This window comes from Sphaerodactylus townsendi, linkage group LG12, assembly GCF_021028975.2.
Source record: "Sphaerodactylus townsendi isolate TG3544 linkage group LG12, MPM_Stown_v2.3, whole genome shotgun sequence".
In the NCBI taxonomy this organism is placed as follows: domain Eukaryota; kingdom Metazoa; phylum Chordata; class Lepidosauria; order Squamata; family Sphaerodactylidae; genus Sphaerodactylus; species Sphaerodactylus townsendi.
The window spans coordinates 6,661,949-6,686,215 of record NC_059436.1 but is presented as its reverse complement, the minus strand read 5'-3'; the positions used below and the strand labels follow the sequence as shown (position 1 = coordinate 6,686,215).

General features: G+C 42.9%; 1 protein-coding gene across 1 annotated transcript in view; it reads left to right on the top strand.

Annotated features, from left to right (window-relative positions):
- The window catches only part of KCNU1 (potassium calcium-activated channel subfamily U member 1), a 92,160-nt gene that overhangs the window by 9,777 nt on the left and 58,116 nt on the right, over window positions 1-24,267 (top strand). Inside the window, exons 7-20 of the mRNA XM_048513086.1 lie at window positions 670-745; window positions 1,751-1,826; window positions 3,946-4,116; window positions 8,037-8,128; window positions 9,730-9,840; window positions 11,060-11,165; window positions 12,046-12,128; window positions 12,469-12,538; window positions 15,808-15,960; window positions 16,363-16,386; window positions 17,601-17,615; window positions 19,073-19,152; window positions 21,996-22,064; window positions 22,767-22,853. Of these exons, the coding sequence (XP_048369043.1) occupies window positions 670-745; window positions 1,751-1,826; window positions 3,946-4,116; window positions 8,037-8,128; window positions 9,730-9,840; window positions 11,060-11,165; window positions 12,046-12,128; window positions 12,469-12,538; window positions 15,808-15,960; window positions 16,363-16,386; window positions 17,601-17,615; window positions 19,073-19,152; window positions 21,996-22,064; window positions 22,767-22,853 (1,213 nt within the window). The remainder of the gene's footprint in view (window positions 1-669; window positions 746-1,750; window positions 1,827-3,945; window positions 4,117-8,036; window positions 8,129-9,729; window positions 9,841-11,059; window positions 11,166-12,045; window positions 12,129-12,468; window positions 12,539-15,807; window positions 15,961-16,362; window positions 16,387-17,600; window positions 17,616-19,072; window positions 19,153-21,995; window positions 22,065-22,766; window positions 22,854-24,267) is intronic.

The following is a 24,267-nucleotide window of genomic DNA, read 5'->3' as shown; positions in this document are numbered from 1 at the left end:
ACCCAATTAGTAACCCCCTCTCGGCACACACAAATAATTAGTAACCCACTCTAGGGGAACTGGTGAGAACCTGCTGGATCCCACCTCTGGGTCTTCCCTCAAAATCAACTTGGGAAACTCCAGCTTGTCCAAAATGCCTCAGCTTGGCTATTAACAGGAGATAGATGGAGCATATCTGTTACACCCATTCTGCAAATGCTCCATTTGCTTCCCATATGTTACTAAATTTAGTTTAAAATACAAAACCTTTCATTGCATTGACCCTCTTACTTGCTTGACTACCTCTCTCCTTATGCTCTGCCATGTCAGCAGGGGGTTTTGCATGTGTCAGCTGACTAATAGGCAAAATCCACACCTGCTCATGCATGCACTTTCTCTGTTGTGACTCCCATCTTGCAGAATGGGCAGCCCAAGGAGATTAGGGAAGCTCCCACTCTCCTGGCTTTCTGAAGCTATGCAAAACTGAACAATTCAAGACTGCTTTTCTGTACAGGTAATAGGGTTGCACTGTGCAAAATGTTCAAAGTCTTACTTGGATAAGTGATTGGGATGTTGGTGGATATAGCTTATTGTAAGTAGGTTTCTATTATGTAATATCTGGAGATTAGTTGAGGTCAAAAGTCAGCATCTGTTTTTTCTCACACCAGCTCATTCTATTTTGCCTAACAGGTTTGAGGTTCTTGAGAGCCCTCAGACTATTAGAGCTTCCAAAAATACTACAGTTCCTCCAAATCATAAAGAGTGGGTAAGCTAAAATTTAACCATGTACTCTTTCCTTTTACCACCCTATCCCCTTTCCCCCTCTGAATCTTGGCAGGTTTAAGAACAGGGATGATTTTGAATTTCTCTTCCCTGCTTAAGTAAACAGAAGCCTTGTAAAACCATAAAGATTAATGAAAGGTTACTCCAGCCTAAGCTTTCATGGAGCCCAGTGCCCACTTTTTCAGATGTAATGAGTGGATCCTCATTATGCAACTATTTTATGTAGGAGATTTGAAAAAAAAATCCTGCAGGACTGCATTATGCAGGATAGTACATGTGCATTTAATGTCCCCTTAGCCCTGCTATTTGGGGACATACTTCTTAGACTTATTTTGGATAATTCCCTTATATTCCTGGAGGCACTGGAGGAATCTTCCACTACCACCTGTCTGCCATCATCTGTTGTCTTAAGATGTCCTGATTTTGTTGAATAATAGTTGTATATTCTTCTAGGATTCTTGGGTGAGCCATGTAGGATGGGGGAAATCCACAGAATAAAAAAAAAATCAAGATGAAACGATGATTAATCTATCAATTAATCCTCACTAATCTCTTCATGAGAGAACAATAGCAAGAAGAAGAGTTTGAATTTATACCCCCTTTCTCTCCTGTAAGGAGACTCAAAGGGGCTTACATTCTTCTTTCCCTCCCCCACACAACAACAGACACCCTGTGAGGTGGGTGGGGCTGAGAGAGCTCCAAAGAACTGTGACTAGCCCAAGGTCACCCAGCTGACGCATGTTGGAGTGCACAGGCTAATGTAGTTCCCCAGATAAGCCTCCACAGCTCAAGTGGCAGAGCAGGGAATCAAACCCGGTTCTCCAAAATAAAGTGCACCTGCTCTTAACCGCTACACCACCGCTGCAACACAACCATCTAGGAGCACTCTGTATACCCCCTGACAGGTGTGGGGGGCGGGGGGAAGAAGTTTATTTCAGTGCCTGTCCTCATTTTCTGACTTATACCGTATCTTGCTTTATCTGTCCAGTACATCAATCAAGCTGTCCAAACTTCTGGCTGTGTTTGTCAGCACCTGGCTCACTGCTGCAGGGTTTCTTCACTGGGTATGTATAGTGTTCCTTAGGCAAATAGGAACAAGAACTTTTGCAGTTCAGGAAATGAGCCATAAACCTGGAGATGCTTGTTTCACATCTTGCCTCTGCTGCCTGTGTATCATGTGCATTAACAGCAAAAATACTGGATATCATCGAAGGTTTTCAAAACCAGAATCACTGGCTGTTGTGGGTTTTTTGGGCTGAGTGACCATGGTCTGGTAGTTTTTGCTTCTAAGGTTTTGCTTGCATCTATAGCTGGGATCTTCAGAAGCATGTCACAGAAAGATATGTTTCTCACTATGGCACAGCAAAATACTGATTTTCTAATAGAATTTCTACATGTATTTTTTTTTCAAATTTCCTTCAATTCTGCCTAATCACAAAACTTTTCAGCATTTTCCTTCCTTCCTGTATCTTCTGTGTAGTGCATGTTTGCTATGTCCTTTCTCAACTCAGGATGGCATAATTATTTACTTCATTTTCAGTTCCCACTGGGGCTACCGATTAAAGGCAGATTAAAGCTATGTTGTAAAGCTGTATAAATCATACCATAAGCAATGCAATAAAACAATGTAAACAGTGTGTGTGTGTGTGTGTGTGTGTGTGTGTGTGTGTGTGTGTGTGTGTGTGTGTGTGTGTGTGTGTTAAGTGCTGTCAAGTCACTTCTGACTCATGCCAATCCAATGAATCAATGTCCTTCAAAACATCCTATCATTAACAGCCATGCTCAGGTCTTGCAAACCGAGGGCTGTAGCTTCCTTGACTGAGTCAATCTACCTCATGTTGAGGGTCCATCAACACCATAAAACATTCTCACAGACATTTCAATTACAATACATTCGTTAAAATGCCTGATTTCCCCCATTTTATTCTCACAACAACCTCAGAAGATAGGCAAAGCTGAGAAAGAGGGGAGGGCTCTGGATTACACGGTGGAGATGTGATCCCAGGTCTCTCAGATCTTAGTCTAACATTCTAACCACCATCCTACATTGCTTCTCCCAATACAATAGCTCCTTCAAGCAGAAGACATAATTTTCCTTTTGCAAAGTAATGTAAGTAATGCATGATACAGGGAAATGGGCATTGCAGACTACAGCTCCAGATGTATTCCACATAAGCATTTCTAGCTAACATCTGAATGTGACCTATTTGATTTCTCACCATAACAGAAGTAGAAGAAGAGTTGGTTGTTATACCCTGCTTTTCTCAACCATAAGGTGTCTAAAAGTGGCCTACAATTTCTTCCCTCCCACTCCCCACAACAGACACCTTGTGGGGTAGGTGGGGCAAAAGAGTTTTGAGAGAACCATGATTATCCCAAGGTCATCCAACAGGCTTCATGCAAAGGAGTGGCGAATCAATCCCAGTTTTCTGGATTAGAGCCCACCGCTCTTAAACACTGTACCACACTGGCTCTCTAATTTAATTTAGATTCATTAACTTTCTAAGGTTAACAAGCAGGGAATGTTAAAGTTGTGGTTAGTTATGTTTCAGATTCACAAATGCACTCCATAACTGGTTTTCCAACTCTCAAGGCTTACATGTAAATTATTTCACAGAAATAATCCTGACAGTGGGCCATAATTCTGATCCTTACCCCTCTGCGCACTAGTTGTCATGGTGAAGGAAAGGAAAACAATCTCTTTTAAGCAGGAAGACACATGTGTCCCTAGTATTTCCCTAGGACCACCATGAGTTAGTGTGGTGAGTGGTTAAGAATGGTGGACTCTAATCTGGAGCACTCCAAATTCAATTCTCCTCCTCCTGAAGCCTGCTGGGTGACCTTGGGCCAGTCACAGTTCACTCAGAAGTCTCTCAGCCCACACAGAGGCAGGCAATGGCAAACTTTCTGAATATCTCCTGCCTTGAAAATCTTTTGGGGTTGCCATAAGTCAGCTGTGACTTGATGGTGCACATGTGCACACACGCACACATACACAGAGAGGACCACCATCGTAAGAGTCAGGCATATCTGATACCTAAACACAACCAGATGTTTCATTTGTTAAGGGAAAAACCCATTGTATAATTTCCCCCCCTGGGAATTGTTCTGTCTATACATTTTGGCATTGTGAGTTTTGGTTGATATACTTTTCCATCTTCAAATAGTTTGTTTCTCATGCAGATAGAGAATTCTGGTGATCCCTGGGAAAGTCAGACGAATTTACAACACTTGAGTTACTTTGAGTGTTTATACATGGTTATGGTAACCATGTCTACAGTTGGATATGGAGATATTGTGGCCCAAACTACTTCAGGACGTTGCTTCCTCCTTTTCTTCATCATTGGAGGACTGGTAAGAAGTTTGATAGGAATGTGTTTGGTAGGCTGTGTTTGGTAGGACCGAGCAAATCTCTTCACCCACTTTGGTTCGTATGGAATTTTGCTTTGTGCTTCATTTCAGATCTCCTTAATTTTGGTTCAGCTGGTGGAATGTTTTAAATTCATTCTAGTATCAAACTATGTACAGTTTGCTGTAGTTTTCAAATTATTTTGTTTGTATCTCCCTCTCTTCTTCTGCATTACTGCCATGCACATTGATAAAACATTGTTATGGCCCTGACCACCCCCAGAATATTATTCCTATATATATTTTTCTTTAAAAACATATTGGCAGAAGCCAGTTGTCACAGCACACCTCTTTGTGTAGGTAGCAGCATGTTCACATGACAGCAAGTCAAAGGTTAGAAGGTTGCTTTAAGAAAATCTAATTAAAAGAATGAGTTACTCCAGCATAACCTGGAGGTCTCATCCGGCTTAATGGCATGCTTGATTACCACACCTTGCTAAAGATACTGTTAAAGACAAGGAATATGGAAAGCCACCTTGCTATCAGATACTGCATTTCCTATCTCTTCTAGAAACCCAGGTCAGCAACAAATAGTTGTTCCACTGCATTTCCTTCCTTTTGTAATGGCTCTCCAAAACCACTTACTTCGTCCTGATCTAAATGTCTCAGCTAAATTTGAATATCTTGGGCAGTGACTCTAAAGAGTTAATCTGCATGGAAGCCTTGCAGCGTTTCTTCGTTTAGCTTAACAAAGCAATTTTGGCCCTATTGTCCTGGGATTAGCAATAGGTAAGCTGACTAATTGAGATCAGCACCCCCAAACCCAGCACAAATGTACAAATCAAAAGTACAAATCAAATTCAAAACACAAACAGATAAACTGTATCTAGCATTGGACGTTACTTAGAAAATTCTGTCACTTGTAAAAGAAATTTTGCTACTTTTTCCAAGAGCAACTTGCTCAATACTAGCCTGTGCCTCTCTTGGTCTGGTCAGTTTGAGACACGATATATCGTCCTCTACTGGGTTTCTGTGCTGGCACGGAATCCCTGCCTTCTACTTCATCTGCTCCTTGAGATCGTTGAGATCGTTAGGTAACATATCACCCTGCAAATTCCCAATTCCCTCTCTATCTTCCCACCTACGTTTCAAACCTTTCTATATACTAGGAACTTGTGTGTATGTGCTCTTGTGCCTTACTGTATGTATGCATTTTGAACCAAATTTATATAAATATTTTGAAACTCCATTTGGACACTGCTTGCCAAAATCCCTTCCCCGTATATACAATCTACAAGATCCCCTCCTAGCCGCCTCTCGCTTGCCAAAGTTGAGTGCTCATTCGCCTTCGCTACCTTAAAACCATATGTGTGCTGTTACACTCTTAGCAGCTGGTAGAGATTCCCTTTAATAAAGTTATTACCCCTGTTAGGCTAGGTAACAACATGGCCAACACCCCCCCCCCCTGGCTGCAATTTTGATGAGATTCTGGATATCCAACTAGTATAGTATACTTCTGTTTTCCCCAAATCACACTTCTTTGAAATTACACTACCTCCCTTTAATCCTCACAACAACCTAGTCAGATTGATTGGCTTGAAAGGAAGTGACTAGTCCAAGCTCTGAGCTTCTTCCAGTCTTCACAATGGTGCGAACTGGAAAGGACAGACTAATCGAAATATCATGCAGTATGAGAAAAGGCTGATAAATTGTAGGATGAGAATAAACAGTGATATAAACTTCTCAATGCATACAAGATCTGGAAAGTTGCAAAGAATGTGTTGTATGAGGGGAATTCTATATTAAGAATGTTTGAGTCATTCTCTGCTATACTGAAGCCTTTTCTGCATGGGCCAATAAAAGCAGGGGAAAGGCAGGTTACATGAACTTGCCCTCACCCCAGCCCCTTCACACAACTGGCTGTCCCAATGCATTGGCTGGGTCATGCATCTTTGTACGAAGATTCTTTTTTTTAAAAAAAACCTTTTAAACAGCCTTTCCCCCAGAACTGACCTATCCCCCCCAGACCATAATACAGCCCATTCCCCCTGCGTGGCTACACAGATGGGTAGCCAGGGAATGAGTTTTTGAGAATTGTGTTATGTGTGATTCTCTTGTTTTAACCCTTTAAAACTAAAGAATAGCACATAACACCCTGGTTGGGGGGAAAATGTGGAGCAGATCTGCATTAGGATCGGGATCTGTGCAAAGTCTCCCCCACAACCTTGTTTTTTTACTGGGTTTATCCCGGTTTAATTGGTTCATGTGGAAAGGGCCTGAGAGTATGCTAAGATGTATTTTAATGCAATTATATTTAGTTACACCCTTCTAACTGCATTGACTCCAAGGTACTTCTAACTCTGTTTACAATTACACTGTTAATCATGTAACCAGTATATCTGAAGTGATATATGATGGATGGTATTGGTATAGAAAACTGATGATATAGAAAAACCTCATAGATGGTAACTGATGGTATAGAAACTGATGGTATAGAAAAATCTTATGGGCCGTTTCTGCACAGCCCCCTCGCGCCCCCACGCCGGCAGGAGTTCTGTCGGCGTGGGGGCGGGAGCCTGCTCGCACGCAAGCGTGCGAGCAGGCAACGGGGAGGCCGGCAGACGGCAGGCGGCTCCGCACGGAGCCGCCTCTGCGCCCTCCCCCGCCCCACTTACGGTGTCCTCCTCGTCGCCTGCGGGGCGACCCCCCCCCCCCCCCACCCCCCCCCCCCCCCACCCCCCCCCCCCCCCACCCCCCCCCCCCCCCACCCCCCCCCCCCCCCACCCCCCCCCCCCCCCACCCCCCCCCCCCCCCACCCCCCCCCCCCCCCACCCCCCCCCCCCCCCACCCCCCCCCCCCCCCACCCCCCCCCCCCCCCACCCCCCCCCCCCCCCACCCCCCCCCCCCCCCACCCCCCCCCCCCCCCACCCCCCCCCCCCCCCACCCCCCCCCCCCCCCACCCCCCCCCCCCCCCACCCCCCCCCCCCCCCACCCCCCCCCCCCCCCACCCCCCCCCCCCCCCACCCCCCCCCCCCCCCACCCCCCCCCCCCCCCACCCCCCCCCCCCCCCACCCCCCCCCCCCCCCACCCCCCCCCCCCCAGGTGTCAGGTCGCCGCTGCTGCGTTGCAGCAGCGGCGCCTGTGCGAACGGCGGCCTGGGGGCGCCTTTTTTGGCGCCCCCAGGCCGTTGTTAATTGGCCGTGCGGAAACGGCCATAGATAACTGAGGCTCATTCCGCACATGCAAAATAATGCACTTTCAAACTGCTTTCAGTGCTCTTTGAAGCTGTGCGGAATGGCAAAAACCATTTGCAAACAGTTGTGAAAGTGGTTTGAAAACGCATTATTTTGCGTGTGCGGAAGGGGCCTGAGGGTATAGAAAAACTCATAGATGAGTTATGTAAGTTTCAGACTAATGCAAATAAAAAGAAAATCAAACCACCTGGTATGCCACTTTTTGACAGCACCTGACAGATGATTTGTGATGGAACTTAGATGGTTCTTCAAACATTTAACTGGCCAATCAAAATGGGAGAGAAGCTATGGCTCAGTAGTAAAACAACTGCTTTAAGGTGAAGAAGGTTCCGCTTTCAATCCCCTACATTTCCTGCTAAAATTATGAGCAAGAAGGTAATGTAAAAGGCTGCAGTCACTGCCGGTTGGAGCAGAAAGTACAGACTTGATAGACCCAGGATTGGACCACAGATAGGAGAGCTACATGTGTGTCAATAGCCACAATTGGTCAACTGTCATTCCAGCTCTATATTTATCTCTGTTACTGGGTGTAGCTTTGTTCTGATCATTGTGGCACAGAAGTGTTCACAAACATTCTGTTGTAAGCAGTATATTTACCCAGATTTAATGTGGTGTTAAAAGAGTATATTTGAACCTGAGAAAATAACTGAACTTATATTTCTGTTATCCTAGATGCTGTTTGCAAATTTTATACCTGAAATAGCAGATATTGTTGGAAGCACTAAACTCTACAAAGGTTCCTATTCAGTTGTGAAAGGCAGAAAGTAAGTCAATTTTATTTCTATTCACAGTGAGATTTAAGTATTCATCATGTGAACCGTGCTGTTTTTTCCCCATATATGCCTTATTCTATCTAGAAGGTATAAGTAGGCAGAAGCAGATATCAGCATATGCCTGATGATCTACACAAGGCATCATGCATAAAGGGATACTGAATATGTGATGTTATACTTATTCCAAGATAGTAGCTGCCTGAAAATTATTGATCACATTTTTCATGCTTTGCTAAGAAGAACCCCCCACCCCGAATTTCTGATCAATGTGTTCGCTGACAGAAATTCGATTATTTCATCATTCCATTCCTTTTCTCAACCACAGTTTGGCTAACTGTGAGTTCTGCTCCTCCCAAATACTCTTACTAAAGCTTCAACATGCACACACAACTTTTTGTTTTTTTATTCATATATACCTTTCTCTCCTGATGTTACTGATGCACACTTATGCAATAATAATACACTGCAAAGAAGCAATCTTGCTTTGATGTGTGATCACAACAGGATTTTTGTGCAATGTTTTATTGGTTCACATATATATTCCCAGATGCTAGTAAAACACAATGCACACACACATGACTTTAAGGTAATATTTTAATATTGTTACAAAGAAGAAGAAGAAGAAGAGTTTGGATTTATATCCCCCCTTTCTCTCCTGTAAGGAGACTCAAAGGGGCTTACAATCTCCTTGCCCTTCCCCCCTCACAACAAACACCCTGTGAGGTAGGTGGGGCTGAGAGAGCTCCAAGAAGCTGTGACTATCCCAAGGTCACCCAGCTGATGTGTGTGGGAGTGTACAGGCTAATCTGAATTCCCCAGATAAGCCTCCACAGCTCAGGCGGCAGAGCTAGGAATCAAACCCAGTTCCTCCAGATTAGATACACGAGCTCTTAACCTCCTACGCCACTCCTACGCCACATCAGTGATCACTGGCAATATAGAGCAACTGAAAGGTTGTCAAACAAGCACATACACAGTATTCTGTGCCAAATTCGGAAACAAACAAAAAAGGAACAGTAAAAGTTATTGACTTTCACATGAGTGGCAAACTCTAATCTGGTGAATCAGTTTTGTTTCCCCACTCTTGAACGTGAAGTCTGCTAGGTGGCTTGGACCAACCACAGTTCTCTCCAAACTCTCTCAGCCTCACCTGTCTGTTATGGGGAGAGGAAGGGAAGGAGTTTGTAAGCCCCTCTGAGTCTCCTTAAAAGCAGGATATAAAAACTGATACTTCTTCTAGAAATATGGGGTTCTGATGCATAAACAAGCATCTCCTTCACCTGCAATGGCTTCATTTCAATGCATTTCAGTGCAAAGGTACATATGAGTAGATCTATTTCCAGCATCAAATAAGTAGGGAAGAAATCAAATTTGGGCTGTAATGATAAATATATTTAGATAAGGTTAAGTTCAATGTATTGCAGGTGGTTTACTTCTGACTAAATACACATAAGTACATTCTGAACACAGCTCACTTAAACAATGACTTCCTTGCAGTAAATATTTGAATTATCACTTTGGCTACAAGAAGCAGAACTAGATCTGAATTAGTCGTACTACATTTTTCAAACATGCACGTTTTGTTTCTGCAGGTTTATTATTGTTTGTGGTGATATCACTCTAAACAGCGTGACAGCTTTTCTAAGAAACTTCCTCTCTCAGGACACAGGAGAGATCACCACCGAGATTATCTTCCTGGGAGAGTAAGTATCAGTTCCTGCTTGAGTTATTTCCTTAGTTTAATCACATTGTTTTGATTCTTGGGGGAGGGGTGACATTTTTACAGCCACTAGAAGGAGAGTTTGGATTTATACTCCCACTTTCCCTTCTGTTAGGAGACTCAAAACAGCTTACAAACTCCTTTCCCTTCCTCTCCCCACAACAGACACCTTGTGAGGTAGGTGGGGCTGAGACAGTTTGGAGAAAATAATGACTTTTCCAAGGTGACCCAGCAGACTTTATGTGTAGGAGCAGGGAATCAAACCCTATTCTCCAGCTTAGAGTCCACCACTCACATGGAGGAATGGGGAATCAAACCCAGTTCTCCAGAGTCTATCACTCTTAACCACTACCCAACACTGGCTAAACTAGGGTTGTCAGCCTCCAGGTAGTGGCCAGAGATCTCTTAAAATTACAAGTACTCTCCAGCCAACAAAGATCAGTTCAGCTGGAGGAAGTGGCTGTTTTAGAAGGTGGACTCTTTAGCATTCTACCACATTAAAGTCCCACCCTTCCCTAAATGTCATCCTTCTCAGGCTCTGCCCACAAAATCTCCAGGTATTCCTCTCCCACCCAAAAGTGTAAAAAGTAAACTGAACTGTTACTGTGCTGTTCTATCAGAGGAAATCAGGGACATCATTAGAAATGGCCTTGAACTCTTGTCTAAATGCAGAACATATTGGCATTTCACATTCTTTTCCTCAGTGCAACAGCAACCTTATTACATTTTTCAAAGCACATACATTCCACATGTGCTGAGGTGCATTGGGCTGAGCCCAGTGGTCCCATCTCCAGTTACCTGTGTGTACAGATAAATGCACAAGTATACATTAGTTTATTTGCTTGAATTTTATATATATGGATAACTTGGATCTTACTTTTTCTGTGCATGCAAAGGTCATGTACGTACACATGTATGCATACAAAGTTCCCAGTCGACATCAATCTATATACATGGAGGTTTGCAGATAGAACTGGTAGTCGTGATCCTCCTCCATACTACTTGTGCAGGACTGCAAGAGCTTTAAACATCAGCACAAGGCTGGTAGCTCAAAGCCATTATCAGAACCAACTGGAAAATCTTTCAGGGTCATTCAAAAACTTCATCAGACTGGTAATGATACCAAAACAGAAAGCATGGAGAAGTATGAGAAGGCTGGCAGCATTCTGTTCAACCTGTCTCCAAACATCTCTCCTATGTAGAAATCCCCCCAACCTGGAACTTGAAACTGTACTCAGATGCTATTCTGCCTATGCCTCTTTCTTCCAAGGCTCTGTATTGAAGAATGAAGATCTGCAGAGAGTTCAGGTAAGGACCACCTCTGACTACCTTACAGAGAAATCCTCAAACCATGAGTTCACTTCCATGGAACAAAAAAACCAAACCCAAGGTCTTGTATATCCATAAGGAGGCGTGTCTTCTCCATGGAATGGGGAGAGCCCACAATAAATGTGTGTTCTCTTCAAAAGATCTCAGACAGCAGAGTTGTAGATGACTGGGGCTCTGGAGAGCCACTGCCAGTCACAATATGTTATTCCAAATAAGATGGCCCAGTGCCAGCCTAGGGAAGGGGCTGTGGCTCAGTGGTAGAGCACCTGCTTGGCTTGGTCCCAGGTTCAATTCCTGACATTCCTTGTTGAAAGAATCTTGTGGTAGCTGACATGAAAGACCTCTGCTGGGAACCTGCACAGTGCAGACAAAACAAGGCCTGTGCAGAAAGGACCATAGAAAGGCAGTCAGAAAGCCAATGGAAAGAAAGCTTGGTCAGTGATCCCCGGTATAAAGATATGAGCATGATACTGTGAAGTAGTGGATGCCCTCCCCATACTATTAATTGGTTTTGTTCATCAGCAGGAGGGCTATAAAAGACAGAATATTTCAAATACATAGTGCAGTCAACTTGCATCCAAGAAATCTGGGTTCACATTCCCCTTCTGCCATTGTCTCTGTCTACACAACTGGAATAATAGTGGCTCAGTGCCCCATTTCAAATTCCATTACACAAGATTATGTTAGATTATTTCTTAACTGTGTTGACTAACTGAATGCTGAATCTGCAATCCTGTGTACACTTATTGGGGGAAAGATCCAATGAAATACAGTCATGCTTAGTTTCAAGGGAACATAGACAGAACTGGTCTGCTGATTTACTTTCTTTCCATTCTTCCCCGCCCTACCTGGAAAACAGATAAAAGAAGCTGCCGCATGTCTCATCTTAGCTGACACGTGTTCTGCCACACCCTACCTTGAAGACACTACCAACATCATGAGGTAAGATAGGACAGAAGAGGTGGTCTTTCACCCCAAAATTTATTTTGTCATTCAAGAGGAGTACCGGAAACCCAACCAGGTGGCATCTGATTTGACCTCTATCTGGGCAATGTTACTGCCTGTGCTGCCATAACCACACAAAGAGGGAAAATGGACTTAATAATATCTTCTATTGGACTAGTCAGATACTGAAGAAAAATGCTTTTCATTAGCAATGGTAACTAATAGCAGCTGTGACATTGTTTTACAAAGGTATTTTCATTGTTTACTGTTGGATTGCTAATGTTAATGATGTGCAATTTTCTGGACCACTGATGAACAGCTGCATTTTCTTATGCAGGGTGTTGTCCATCAAGAATCGATATGCCAACGTCAGAGTTATAATACAGATCATCCAGTCTTCGAACAAGGTTGTATTACATTATACATCTTCCTGTCTACCTATCAGATATTTTTACTATAGAAATTATAATGGAGATTGACTGAACTCTTAATTCTTTTTTTCTTTTTTACATTGTGTTATGGGCTTAGTGTGCATAATTCTGTTTGGGATTTCACTGATAAATACTGACTTAAATTATGTGTTTTGAACTACTGTGGGTATTAGGCAGTCAAAAGATAGACTTAAGGTTTCCAGTATAAATCAACTAGATGCAAGTCCAGTAACCTTTTAGAAACCAACAAGATTTTCAGGAGCAAATCTTTTGAGAGGCCAAGGTCCCTTTGTCTGAGCACTGATTCTCAATAGCTCATACCATGAAAATCTTGTTGGTGTCTAAAATACTGCTGGATTCAAATCTAGCTGTACTACTGCAGCCCAACATAATACTACTACTGCTGCTTCTGCTTCTTCCTCCTCCTCCTCCTAGCATAGTCCCACTAATGCAGGGTGTGCTGCTCAGATTTTTAAAACCCATCATACCTACCCTTCATAAATCCTCACACATCAAAAGTGTTACATTTGACTTGAATGCCTTTAGACCCACAGAATTGGATTCTGATAATGTTTTAAATAAAAGAATAAACCATTCAATAGTGGTGAGACTCTGCTCAGGGGCAAGGACACTTCTGCAGATGACAGACACTCTTCCTTTGGTGGGAGAACCATTTGTATTAGTGCAAAGCTCCTTGCTCAGAGGGAAAATCACTGCCTGACTGGATCTGCAGGATCTGATACAGGATCAGAACCTAAGCTGTGAATCCACCCAGAGGACACTCTATTCTGTTGTGAAAGCAGCCCTCCAATGGTCAATATGGTATTGTGATGCCAGGAGCTTTGGAGATCTCCTATAATTACAGTGGATCTCTAGACAGCAGAGATCAGTTCTCCAGGAGAAAATGGTCACTTCCAAGGGTGGACTCCATGGCATTACATCCCTGCTTAGCTTCCTCTCTGCCTTCTTCAGGCTCCTCCCCCAAATCTGCAGGGATTTCCTAAACCAGCATTAGGAACCCTAAGTAGCTTCTATTCATGGAAGATCAGCATGTTGATAAGCTGGAAAGCACCAAGCCAGGAGAAAGTTCTATAGCATAGACAATTTGCTCTGCAAGCAATGAAGAAGTGTGCAAATGGAATAAACACTTAGAGCCCAAGACACAGCTTCAAGCTACCTTAACATTTAGTTTAGAAGTTTTAACAGAAATCTGATTAACCAGAAGGTATTTGCCGCGTGGTGGAGGTGAATGTCTGCTGCGGCAAGATTTCTTGTACGGATGTCTTTCCTCTAGCCCCACTTTCACTTTTCATTCTCTTCATGGCAAGCAAATTCACTTATAGCTCAATTTCAATTTTGCTTTGCTGCCAGAGTGGGATAGATTTGCCAGCCTGACTAGCCTTACCCCCCATTCCCTCATGCTGCTTTCCCCCCTCACCCTCGCCCTCCTCCCTGTTACCGACTACTTCCCACTTCTTGTCCTGCCATATCACTTCTCTTGCCCATGGCCTCCCTGCTCCTGCATATTTTAAAATCTTCAAATTAAAAAAAAAGATTTAAAAGCCATATTGATAGATTAATAAATTAAAACTAACACTAAACAACATAAAAATAATAAGACTAGTCGATCAGTTCAAACAACTACGTTGGAAATGCTGGGGGGAAGAATTAGGACTAATAAAAGGAAACACTTCTTCACGCAACATGTGATTGGTGTTTGGAATATGCTGCCACAGAAGGTGGTGATGGCCATTAACCTGGATAGCTTTAAAAGGGGTTTGGACAGATTTATGGAGGAGAAGTCAATTTATGGCTACCAATATTGATCCTCTTTGATCTGAGATTGCAAATGCCTTAACAGTCCAGGTGCTCGGGAGCAACAGCCGCAGAAGGCCATTGCTTTCACATCCTGCATGTGAGCTCCCAATGGCACCTGGTGGGCCACTGCGAGTAGCTGAGAGCTGGACTAGATGGACTCTGGTCTGATCCAGCTGGCTTGTTCTTATGTTCTTATGTTCTTAACCAATTTGCCCCTGCATTTGATCAACAAACTGGGATGTCTCCAGCCTTGTCGTTTTATACACAAGCAATCAGTGATCCCAGACCATACCAGGAAAAGCCTGTCAGTCTTGACGTTTACAACATACCAGGAGATGGATGATCATGAACCTGGGAAGCTTAGCGAACAGCAGTTCACATTGTCCTTTTGCAGTTTTGCAGTCTGCATTTCACTATTACTCTGCCTCACTTCCCACCATAAAAGATAATCAGTGTTCAGGCAAAGTGTACAGATGCCATATTCAAGACTTTTCTTTAATGGTTTGTCTTCTTTACATCTATGTATCGATCTATTGATAGATTGATATATTGATGTATTCATTAGATTAAAGAAAAAATTAATATTGTATTAAAAATTAAATCATGCATGGGCAATAGAGAACCCACAGAACATTGCCCCCCTCTCCCCACTGCAGACACAAGCAAAAAGGCAGCTGAGGGGTAATGCCTGCCCCACTGCAAACAGGGTATTGGGTAATAATGTCAAATAATGTTGAAACAAAGGCCCCTTCCGCACGGGCGTTTCATGGTGGCCTGGGGATGGCAAAAATGCTGTCCCCAGGGAGCCATTCGCACAGGGGGCGCAGCTGCTGCGCAGCCACACCGCCCTCGCGCCGCCCAACCAGCTCGAAGCCGGCGTTTCCAGAGTGGGCTTGGAAGTGCACTTTCCTAGAAACGCCGGCTTGGAGCCGCTGCCGTGCGAACAGCAGCGGCTTCCAGGCGCTTCCCCCCCCACTCCCTCCCTCCACTTACCTTGTCCCCGGCCTTCCGGCGCATCGCCGAGGCCTGGAGACACCCCCCCCGCCCTGCGACACTGAAGCAGGCGTGCAGGGCTGCGGGGGCGTGTCCCCTGGCCTCGGTGACATGCTGGAGGGCCGCGGGATTGGTGAGTCGCTTTGACGATGGCGCAGCTCTGTGCCGTCTTCCCAGCTGGTTCCCGGACCGTCCATGCGGACGGTCCCAGCGTCATTGGGTCGGCGTGGATTACGCTGACCCGACCGCTTCCGCCTCCGTGCAGAAGCGGCCAAAGACTCCTCAGCCAATGCTTTTTGAAGCCACAGGAATCTCACTGTGCATAATTGGCCCTTCAACATTTTATAATATGGATCTTTTCCTCCACAAATCAAACTTTTTTGTTAATTTTTTACTAATGTGCATCATTCTTTTTTCTTATTTTCTTCTGACAGGTTCACCTGCCTAAACTTCCCAACTGGGACTGGAAAAAAGGAGATTGTGTCATCTGCTTTGCTGAACTGAAGCTTGGATTAATAGCACAAAGTTGCTTAGTGTCGGGGCTGACCACCCTGTTGACCAGACTTTTTGTTCGGGAGAACCCCCAGGTATGTCTTGGGGACTTGCAAAATTACTGCTACGTGGGAGGAAGACAGGTGTTTGGTCCACAATTGAGTCCAGTCTATTTAATGCATCATGTTTCTTTTCTCATTTACCACCACTGCTAACCTGGACATGAATAATGACCTCCAAAATGTCCTGTCATTAACAACCTTGTTCAAGTCTTGCAAACCGAGGGCCATGGCTTTCTTGATTGAGTCAATCCATGTTGGGTCTTTCTTGTTGCCGGCTACTTTTAACTTTTCCTTGCATTGTTGTCTTTTCTAGTAAGTTTTGTAGTCTCCAAATCAATTTTAGTTTCTAGGAACAGTTCAGGTTTTTTTCTACAACCAGTTGAATTGCTTTTCAGCATCCCACTATATCCATAAAGCTCTCCTCTAACATGTCAGTTGAAAGGAATCAACTTTCTTCCTGTGACCTTTCTTTATTTCCAACTTTCACATCTATACAGCATGAATTAATTTGATCTTGGTTACCATGACACATTCTTATACTTAACAATCTATTTTTATTCCTTCAAGACTACCTCTCCCAGTCTCAATCTCCTTCTGATTTCCTGGCTGCAATCTCACTTTTGGGGTGTTGTGTGGTTTCCAGGCTGTATCTCACTTTTGGTTAATGATGGAGCCAAGGAACAGAAAATTTTGAACAATTTCAGTTTTCTCATTGTCAGTCTTAAAGCTGAGTAATCGCCCCGTAGTAATGACTTTTGTCTTCTTGCTGTTCAAAGTCCTGCTTTGACACTTTCTGCTTTAACCTTCAACAGCTGTTATTTCAAGTCTTCACTACTTTCTGTCAGTAATGTGATGTTATCTGCGTATCTCAAATTGTTAATTGTTCCACTAATTTTCACTCTTCTTCATCTAATTCTAATCCAGTTTTCCTTCTATATTGTGCAAATACATTGAAAAGACAGAGAGATGAAAACTATCCTTGTCTTGATGTCTTTGCTAATTGGAAGCTATTCTGTTTCTCCATGTTCTGTCCCGTAAGTAGCCTCAAGTTCAGAGCACAGGTTGTGCATGAAAACAAGCAGATTCTGTTGTACACCCAATCTTTTAAAGCCAGCCATAGCTTTTCTTGATTCACACAGTCAAAAGCTCTGCTGTAATCTATGAAACACAAGATGACATTCTTCTAAAATTCTCTCATATACTCTAGTAACCAACACAGATTTGCAATATGGTCTCTTGTGCCTCTTCCTCTTCTGAATCCAGCTTGAACATCAGGCATTTCTTACTTTGTATATGGGAACCGTCTTTGTTAGGCTTGAGCAAAAGCGAAAGCAAAAAAGAAGTAAAATTTGGGTTCCAGTTTATCAGACTTCAAAATTATGTAAACCTCAAAACCCAAATATTTGATTCAGAAAACCTGAAAATATTAATAGATATAATTGTTGTAATATATATATAATAGAGTTTTTTCCTTCATCTGCTTTGAATATGTAATCTGATTGATTTCTGTATTGACCATCTTGTGATGTCCATGTATACAATCATCTGGCTGCTTGAAACTTGTTAACAATGAATAAATTGTTGTTTATATCCATATCACAATGAAGAAATCATTGTTTATACCCATCAAGTCACAGCTACTTATGGCAAAACTATAGGGTTTCAAACTCAAGGTACATTCAGAGGAGGTTTGCCATTACCTCCCTCTGTAAAACACATCTAGTATTGTTTGGTGGTCTCCCATCTAAATGCTGACCAGGGGCTATCCTGCTTAGCTTCCAAGATCTGACAAGATCAGGTTAGCCTGGTTTATCCAGGTCAAAGCAATTATATATTAGCAGAACAAAAATTAGTATTGTCCACAAGCTCTACAGAGTTTATTTTCTGACTGCCTCCTAAACCTTTTTTTGTTAACAAGCAAAATGTAGCTCTGAGATACCCCTTAAAGATAAAGCATGGATCTATTTTTTTTAAATCATTACTGTATTTTTAGTGTGCATTTTATCTGTATACTATCTTGAGAGCCTTGGTTATGAGACAATATAAATTTATGCATCTCAAAAAACGAAATCTGCACATCAGTAACACATTCTACAAGAATCTTCACATCATTCATATGTATGATTGTATCAAGGACTCTTTTTTATAAATGCATATGTGTGCATCAATAACACGGCTGGCAGGAAAGATGCAAATGAATAAAAACTCCGGCAAACTGCACATGTTGTGGTTGCAAAATTAATTTTAGAAATTCTCTGAATTAAACTGGATTAAGGAAGAGTGGAACTCGGAGAAAGAGTTTCCAAAACTGGAAAGGAATTGAATTACTCTCAGTTAAGTACTGGGTCTAACAGTGATCAAGGAAGGCATGTTTGTAAATATGTATCTATTAAAATGTATATTTATTAAAAGCTTATTTATATTCCACAATATAAATACATTTGCATCAGTAAAGGTTGCCTTTCCTTTCCTATCTAGTTTGGTTAGGTAGGCACTGGGACCCAAATGGAGCATTGTAAAACAAAGACAGTCCATCATGTGGCAAATGAAGTTATAATTTTTTCTTTAAGTGAGACAGAGTATAGTCTGTTCCTTTTCTTCAGTAGTCTATGTTTCCATTCTAATAGTCTACTTTTTTCACTCTCCCCCTTCTCCCTTCTGATTCCATTTCATACACAGTCTTCACTGATGAAGTTTGTCTTGATCTTTTCCCCACAACCATCAGATACTTATAGCCTTAACTCTCAATGGAGAATTCATAATCAAAAAGGAAATGCTTCCCAGTGTCAGCTAGGAACAAAAATATAATAGCCTGAGAGTGATAGTGTCACATGGCAAATCCGACAATCACATCAAAAGTTGTCAAATTGGAATTGATCCAACATAGGATGGAATGGCGGAAATATGCCAATTCCTTTACTTAACACAGATTTGTCAGTACCATGTCTACTCTGGCCCTTATGTGCCCTCCAAACATGTGTGAGAGAATTCAGCCTCTCTGAAATCAATGGGCTGAGACTGGAGTAACTCAACATAGGATTGCTCTGGGTGTCCATAAGAAATTCGAACCCTAGTCACTAAATAAGACTTATCTCATAAATGTTTATTGCAGACAAAAAACTTTTTGCCTGGAGACTGGCATGAGAAACAAGGCATGGACTATAAGGTGGTGACTGGCTGTCTTTCCAAAGATTTTGTAGACATGACCTTCAAAGAAGTTTGCCGGTAGGTGGTGGCTTTTCCTCAGCTTTTCTTTGTTTTCTCCTTTGTTCAGTTTGTTATGTAGCCACTAGCCAGATAAGCATGCCTGGTTTTTCAAACCATGGACTAGTTGAATTGCCAAATATTTTTACAGTGATACAGTTTATTCCATGTTCCTCATGACCAACATCAACTTTTAGAACTAGGGTTGCCAATCTTTAGGTGAGACCTGGAGGTCTCTTGGAATTACTCTTGATCTACAGATGATAGAGATCAGTGTCTTCGGAGAAAATAGTAGTTCTGGCGAGTACACTGAATATCGCATTATACCCCAGTGAGATTCCTTCCCTCAATAAACCCTATCCACCCCAGGCCCCAACCACGAGTTTTTAAGGATTGCCCACCACAGAGTTGGCAACCCTATTTAGAACCATTGTGCCAAAATCATTTAGTGTTTACCACTTGGTTCAGACATCACCAAAACTAATTAAACTAATGATAGTTTGTATGATCATCCCAATACAGGCCACTCCACTATTTATAGTTAGGATACTTCATAGTCACATCCCAGCTATTTCTTAGCATCACCCTTACCACAACACAGGCAGGAATACTGGTGAAGTCACTACACAGGTGATGGTGGGGGAAAGAATGATGATGATGAAACCAACCTTTGTTGAGATAAACCAGGATTTGGATCTTATCTACAAGCCAAATCCTGGTCTCACAGACCAACCTTGGTTAAGATCATTGAAGGTTTCTGTTACACTTGAACTTAACTCATGAGTAGTTAGAATCACAAATATGCACACACATACATATACAAAAGAGGAGGTCTGCAAGACCCATCTCCCCACTGTCACCAAACCTGGCATAATTCTAAATCTCCACAGCCACCTTTGGACCCTGCCTTGCCAGTGGTGGTGTCAAAGAGCTGCTCTGAGTAGGCCCAGAGTAGCTATTATATACTGCCGCTGCCAGGCCTGGAGCAGCTGCCAGACTCTGCCACAGCAGCAATTAGACCCAGAATAGCTCCTGGACTCTCCTACCACCACAGCTGGGTCCAGAGCAGCTTCCAGGCTACATGGCTGCCAAGTCCTCAGAGGGTTCTGGATTTCCTTACTAACCAGGCCTGCAGAAGCTTCTGGATTCCACTCCCCCTGTGAGGCATGGAGTTGTTCCTAGACTCCAGCATTACCAGCTTTCTAGAACCAAGATAAGTCTGTGCGTGTGCAGACATTGTTAATTTACTTGGTGAGTGAAGAGGGAGTTTAAAACCTCTCAGCATATTTTTTTTAAGTTTTAAGATTTTCTTCAACCTCTGGGGATTATTTAATATTTATTTAATATTTATTAAATAATTATTACTTAATGTTTGTTATATTATATTACATTACATTATATTATTTATCAACATTTTCCTCAGTGAAGAATTTCTTTAAGTTAACCCCTCCCCATGTCCTTTTAAACAACTTGCTTTGGGCACAGTCACAGAGGTGAAAAGTTTGGGGGTTTTAGTCATGACTTAAATATGACACTCATCATTCCCCATGTAAACACGAATTAAGGGTACAAATTGCTGGGTCAATTTGATTTAGAGTCATAGAACTGGAAGGGGCCCTATGGACTATCTAGTCCAACCCCCTGCTCATTTTAGAATCAGCCTAGAGCAGGGGTAGGGAACCTGCGACTCTCCAGATGTTCAGGAACTACAATTCCCATCAGCCTCTGTCAGCATGGCCAATTGGCCATGCTGGTAGGGGCTGATGGGAATTGTAGTTCCTGAACATCTGGAGAGCCGCAGGTTCCCTACCCCTGGCCTAGAGCATCCCAGACAGGGGTTCATCTAGCCACTGGTTAGAGGTGGTACATCGGATTTTTTTTTAAAAAAAATCCTGTTGTAAAAATAGTTTTTATTCTTTAAATGAAAGTTGTCAAATGGAGAAAAAATGTCTGTTGTTCAAAACATTCTTAGCATGAATAACTAACTGATCTAGATGCACCTCGGTCCACCCCTCTCATTTGCCACAACAAATGACCAGTGCTGTGTTGGTTCTGCCACTTGTGGTGTGCTTGGAGTGCACCTAGAGTTTTCTGTCCCTTTAAAAATTAGTGGTTCGAAAAACTGAATGGCAGCAATTTTCAAGTCCCACTGCCAATCACCATTTTGCCATAGATGCTGCCCTGAGGGTCTGTTGTGTCCTCGGACCAAAGTGGGAGGATCTAGTGTACTGCAGGAGAGAGATGGGAAAGTCTTTCTCCAAAAAGTCTGCAGATGGTTGGATGCCCCTCACTATTATTACTATGATTCCCCCTTTCCTGAAAAGCAGTTTATTTGTCATGCTAGGAATAGAAGGACTAGTTAGGACTCTGTGTATTTGTGTGTGTGTATGCCATCAGGTCACAGCTGATTCACGGTGACGCCTTGTAGTTTTCAGGGCAACAGATGTTCAGAGGTGGTTTGTCATTGCCTGCCTCTGGGTGGGTTAAGAGAGTTCTGAGAACACTGTGACTGGCCCAAGGTCATCCAGCAAGCTCCATGTGGAGGAGTGGGGAATTGAACCCAGTTCTCCAGATTAGAGTCTGCCCCTCTTACCGATATCATGCTGGCTCCAATGACAAAGGTATTTTTATGGGGTGGGTTTGGTGACTGGGGTCTTTCCAGCTGTTCCATTCCATGCATTGTTTCAAGCAAGTCAGACATGTAATAGGAGGGGTTTGAACTCAAGAACCGCCCCCGCCCCCTTACTTACATCCCTGGCTGGCTCTGTTGTGTTTCAAAAAGCAGTAACTCTAACCCTGGCTTGAACATTCTTGCTTATTGATATATTTCCATGATTTTAACATGAACTAATCTTTCTTCTTAGAATATGCTTCGTCAAGCTGAATCTCATACTGCTTGCTGTCCAGTTCAAACATGGTTTTTTTGCCAACAGGTAAGCAATGGGACAGTTATTTTTATCAGGTTCATCTTAGAAGTAGCTACTCACCCCCTCCCCTAAAAAAGTCTGTAACCAAAGCTACCTGTGTGCAACCTGAATTGCAGTGAAGGGGCTACTAATGACACAATTGTCATGAGCTTTAGAAAGATGCCACCTGGATGGGCTGAGCTGGGTTGGGTATGGTAGTATTGACGGAGAAACACGTGGGTAGGGGGAGTGAAAGGATTAAATCTCATGTCCCCCAGCTGCTGCTTTTCTCCAAACCATTCTTCCTGCGAGCTGTTTTTCCTTTGATGGCATAAACACTGTAGTCCAGCCAAAGAATTGTGTCTTTGTAAAGTGCTATCAAGTCGTAGCAGACTTATGCTGAAAAGAGAGGTAGTTCACCATTGCCTGTCTGCCCCTGCATAGCAGCCCTGGAATTCCTTGCTTGTCATCCCAATAGTAACCATGGTTGACCCTGCTTAGCTTCTGAGATCAGGTTAGCCTGGGCCAGCCAGGACCACATGGCCTAAGGTGAACAATCAGATAAACTTTGCCTTTCTAATTTTCTCCCACTGATCAACCATAAAAACAATCCCAAGTGAGCAAGTTATGGTCATCATCACTGAACACTGGTAAATAAACAAAAAGTGTTACAGTAAATGAAATGGTTCTTATGTGACACTGATTTTTGGTTTTCATGTTTGACCACAGCATCCTGATCAATCCAGCCCCAGCTGTTAAAATGCAGTATAACACCATGGGCTTTTTCATTGCCAAATCTGCAGCAGAAGTCAAAAGGTACCTTCCTTAATTACTTGCATTTATGTCGTGGCATTGCACTTAAATCCTGAATCATTAACCATTGGGGTGATTTGGGGGGATGTGTTACAAATCATGAGTTTCCTCTGAAAGTTTAATAGAGGGTCTTTCACATAGCTACAAGTGCGCTCTGATAAAGTTCATTTAGTAGGGATGCTAGCCTCCAGGTGACAGGGACGTGTTCCAATCAGCAGAGTTACATAACAGTTGGGCTGCCTAAGAGATACTGATATAACTGTCTTGTACTAGTCAGTCACTGATCTGGAAGAAGAGCAAACTTTCGTTCGAAAGTAATATGGCACAGTGCTCCTCTCTGCAGTTCTTTATGGGACTGTGTAGTAGGGACAGGGGCAACATGTTTGCATGTGGTGGCAGGCAACACTGCAGACAGCAAGGGAGGAATGGAAGCGACCTATGTGCTGTGCAATGTGTCAAAGAGGGAAAGAGAAAGGGAGCCCAGCAGCAAATTCAGATAGGACAAACAGATCAGTGATGGGGGTAGATCTGAGAATTGTCCATGAAGTTAAAAACACCTGTGCTATTATTTATTTTATTTTTATTTTCTGTATTTATATTCCACCCTTCTCTCCCAGTGAGGACCCTAAGCGCCTTACAGCATTGTCCTCTCCTATAATTTATCTTCATAACAATCCAGAAAAGTAGGTCAGGGTGTAATTGGCCCAAGGTCACCCAATTAGCTTTAATGGCGGCATCTGGATTCAAACCTGGGCTTCCCAGATCCTCATCTAACACTTTTAATATTTTCTGCTGCAGCTGTCAGCAGGGACAAAAATGTATATTTTTATAAGATCAATTATCTAGCATTAGAGTGAATTTCTGGACAGAATACCTTTTTGTCCTAATAAAGCATTCACTTAGGAGGATAAGCTGAATTGTGATTCATGGACTAATAGGAGCCGATAATGGATAAGAACCTGGCACACACTTTAGTTTGCTGAGCTGGCTGAAAAATATAGGGCAGGGGTAGGGAACCTGCGGCTCTCCAGATGTTCAGGAACTACAATTCCCATCAGCCTCTGTCAGCATGGCCAATTATGGCCGTAACTGATGGGAGTAAGACCCTCTGGTCCCTGACCTATGAAAGAATATAAATCTCAGATGTTCAGGAACTACAATTCCCATCAGCCTCTGTCATGTAGTGGCCATGCTGGTAAGGCTGATAGGAATGTAGTTCTAGTATCTGAGCGCAAGTTCTGATAAGGATTCCCACTGCAAATCTGATTCAAGATCCACAGTAGTCATCATGAGCAGAGGTTTTAATTTGTTGCTCCGTTGTTTAACATGGATTTCAGCCTGCATTGAATTCTTAATTCCAGTTGAATTAGAATATTTTTGAAAACTCATCCAGAGCTGGTGAATGTAGAGTTTTCTT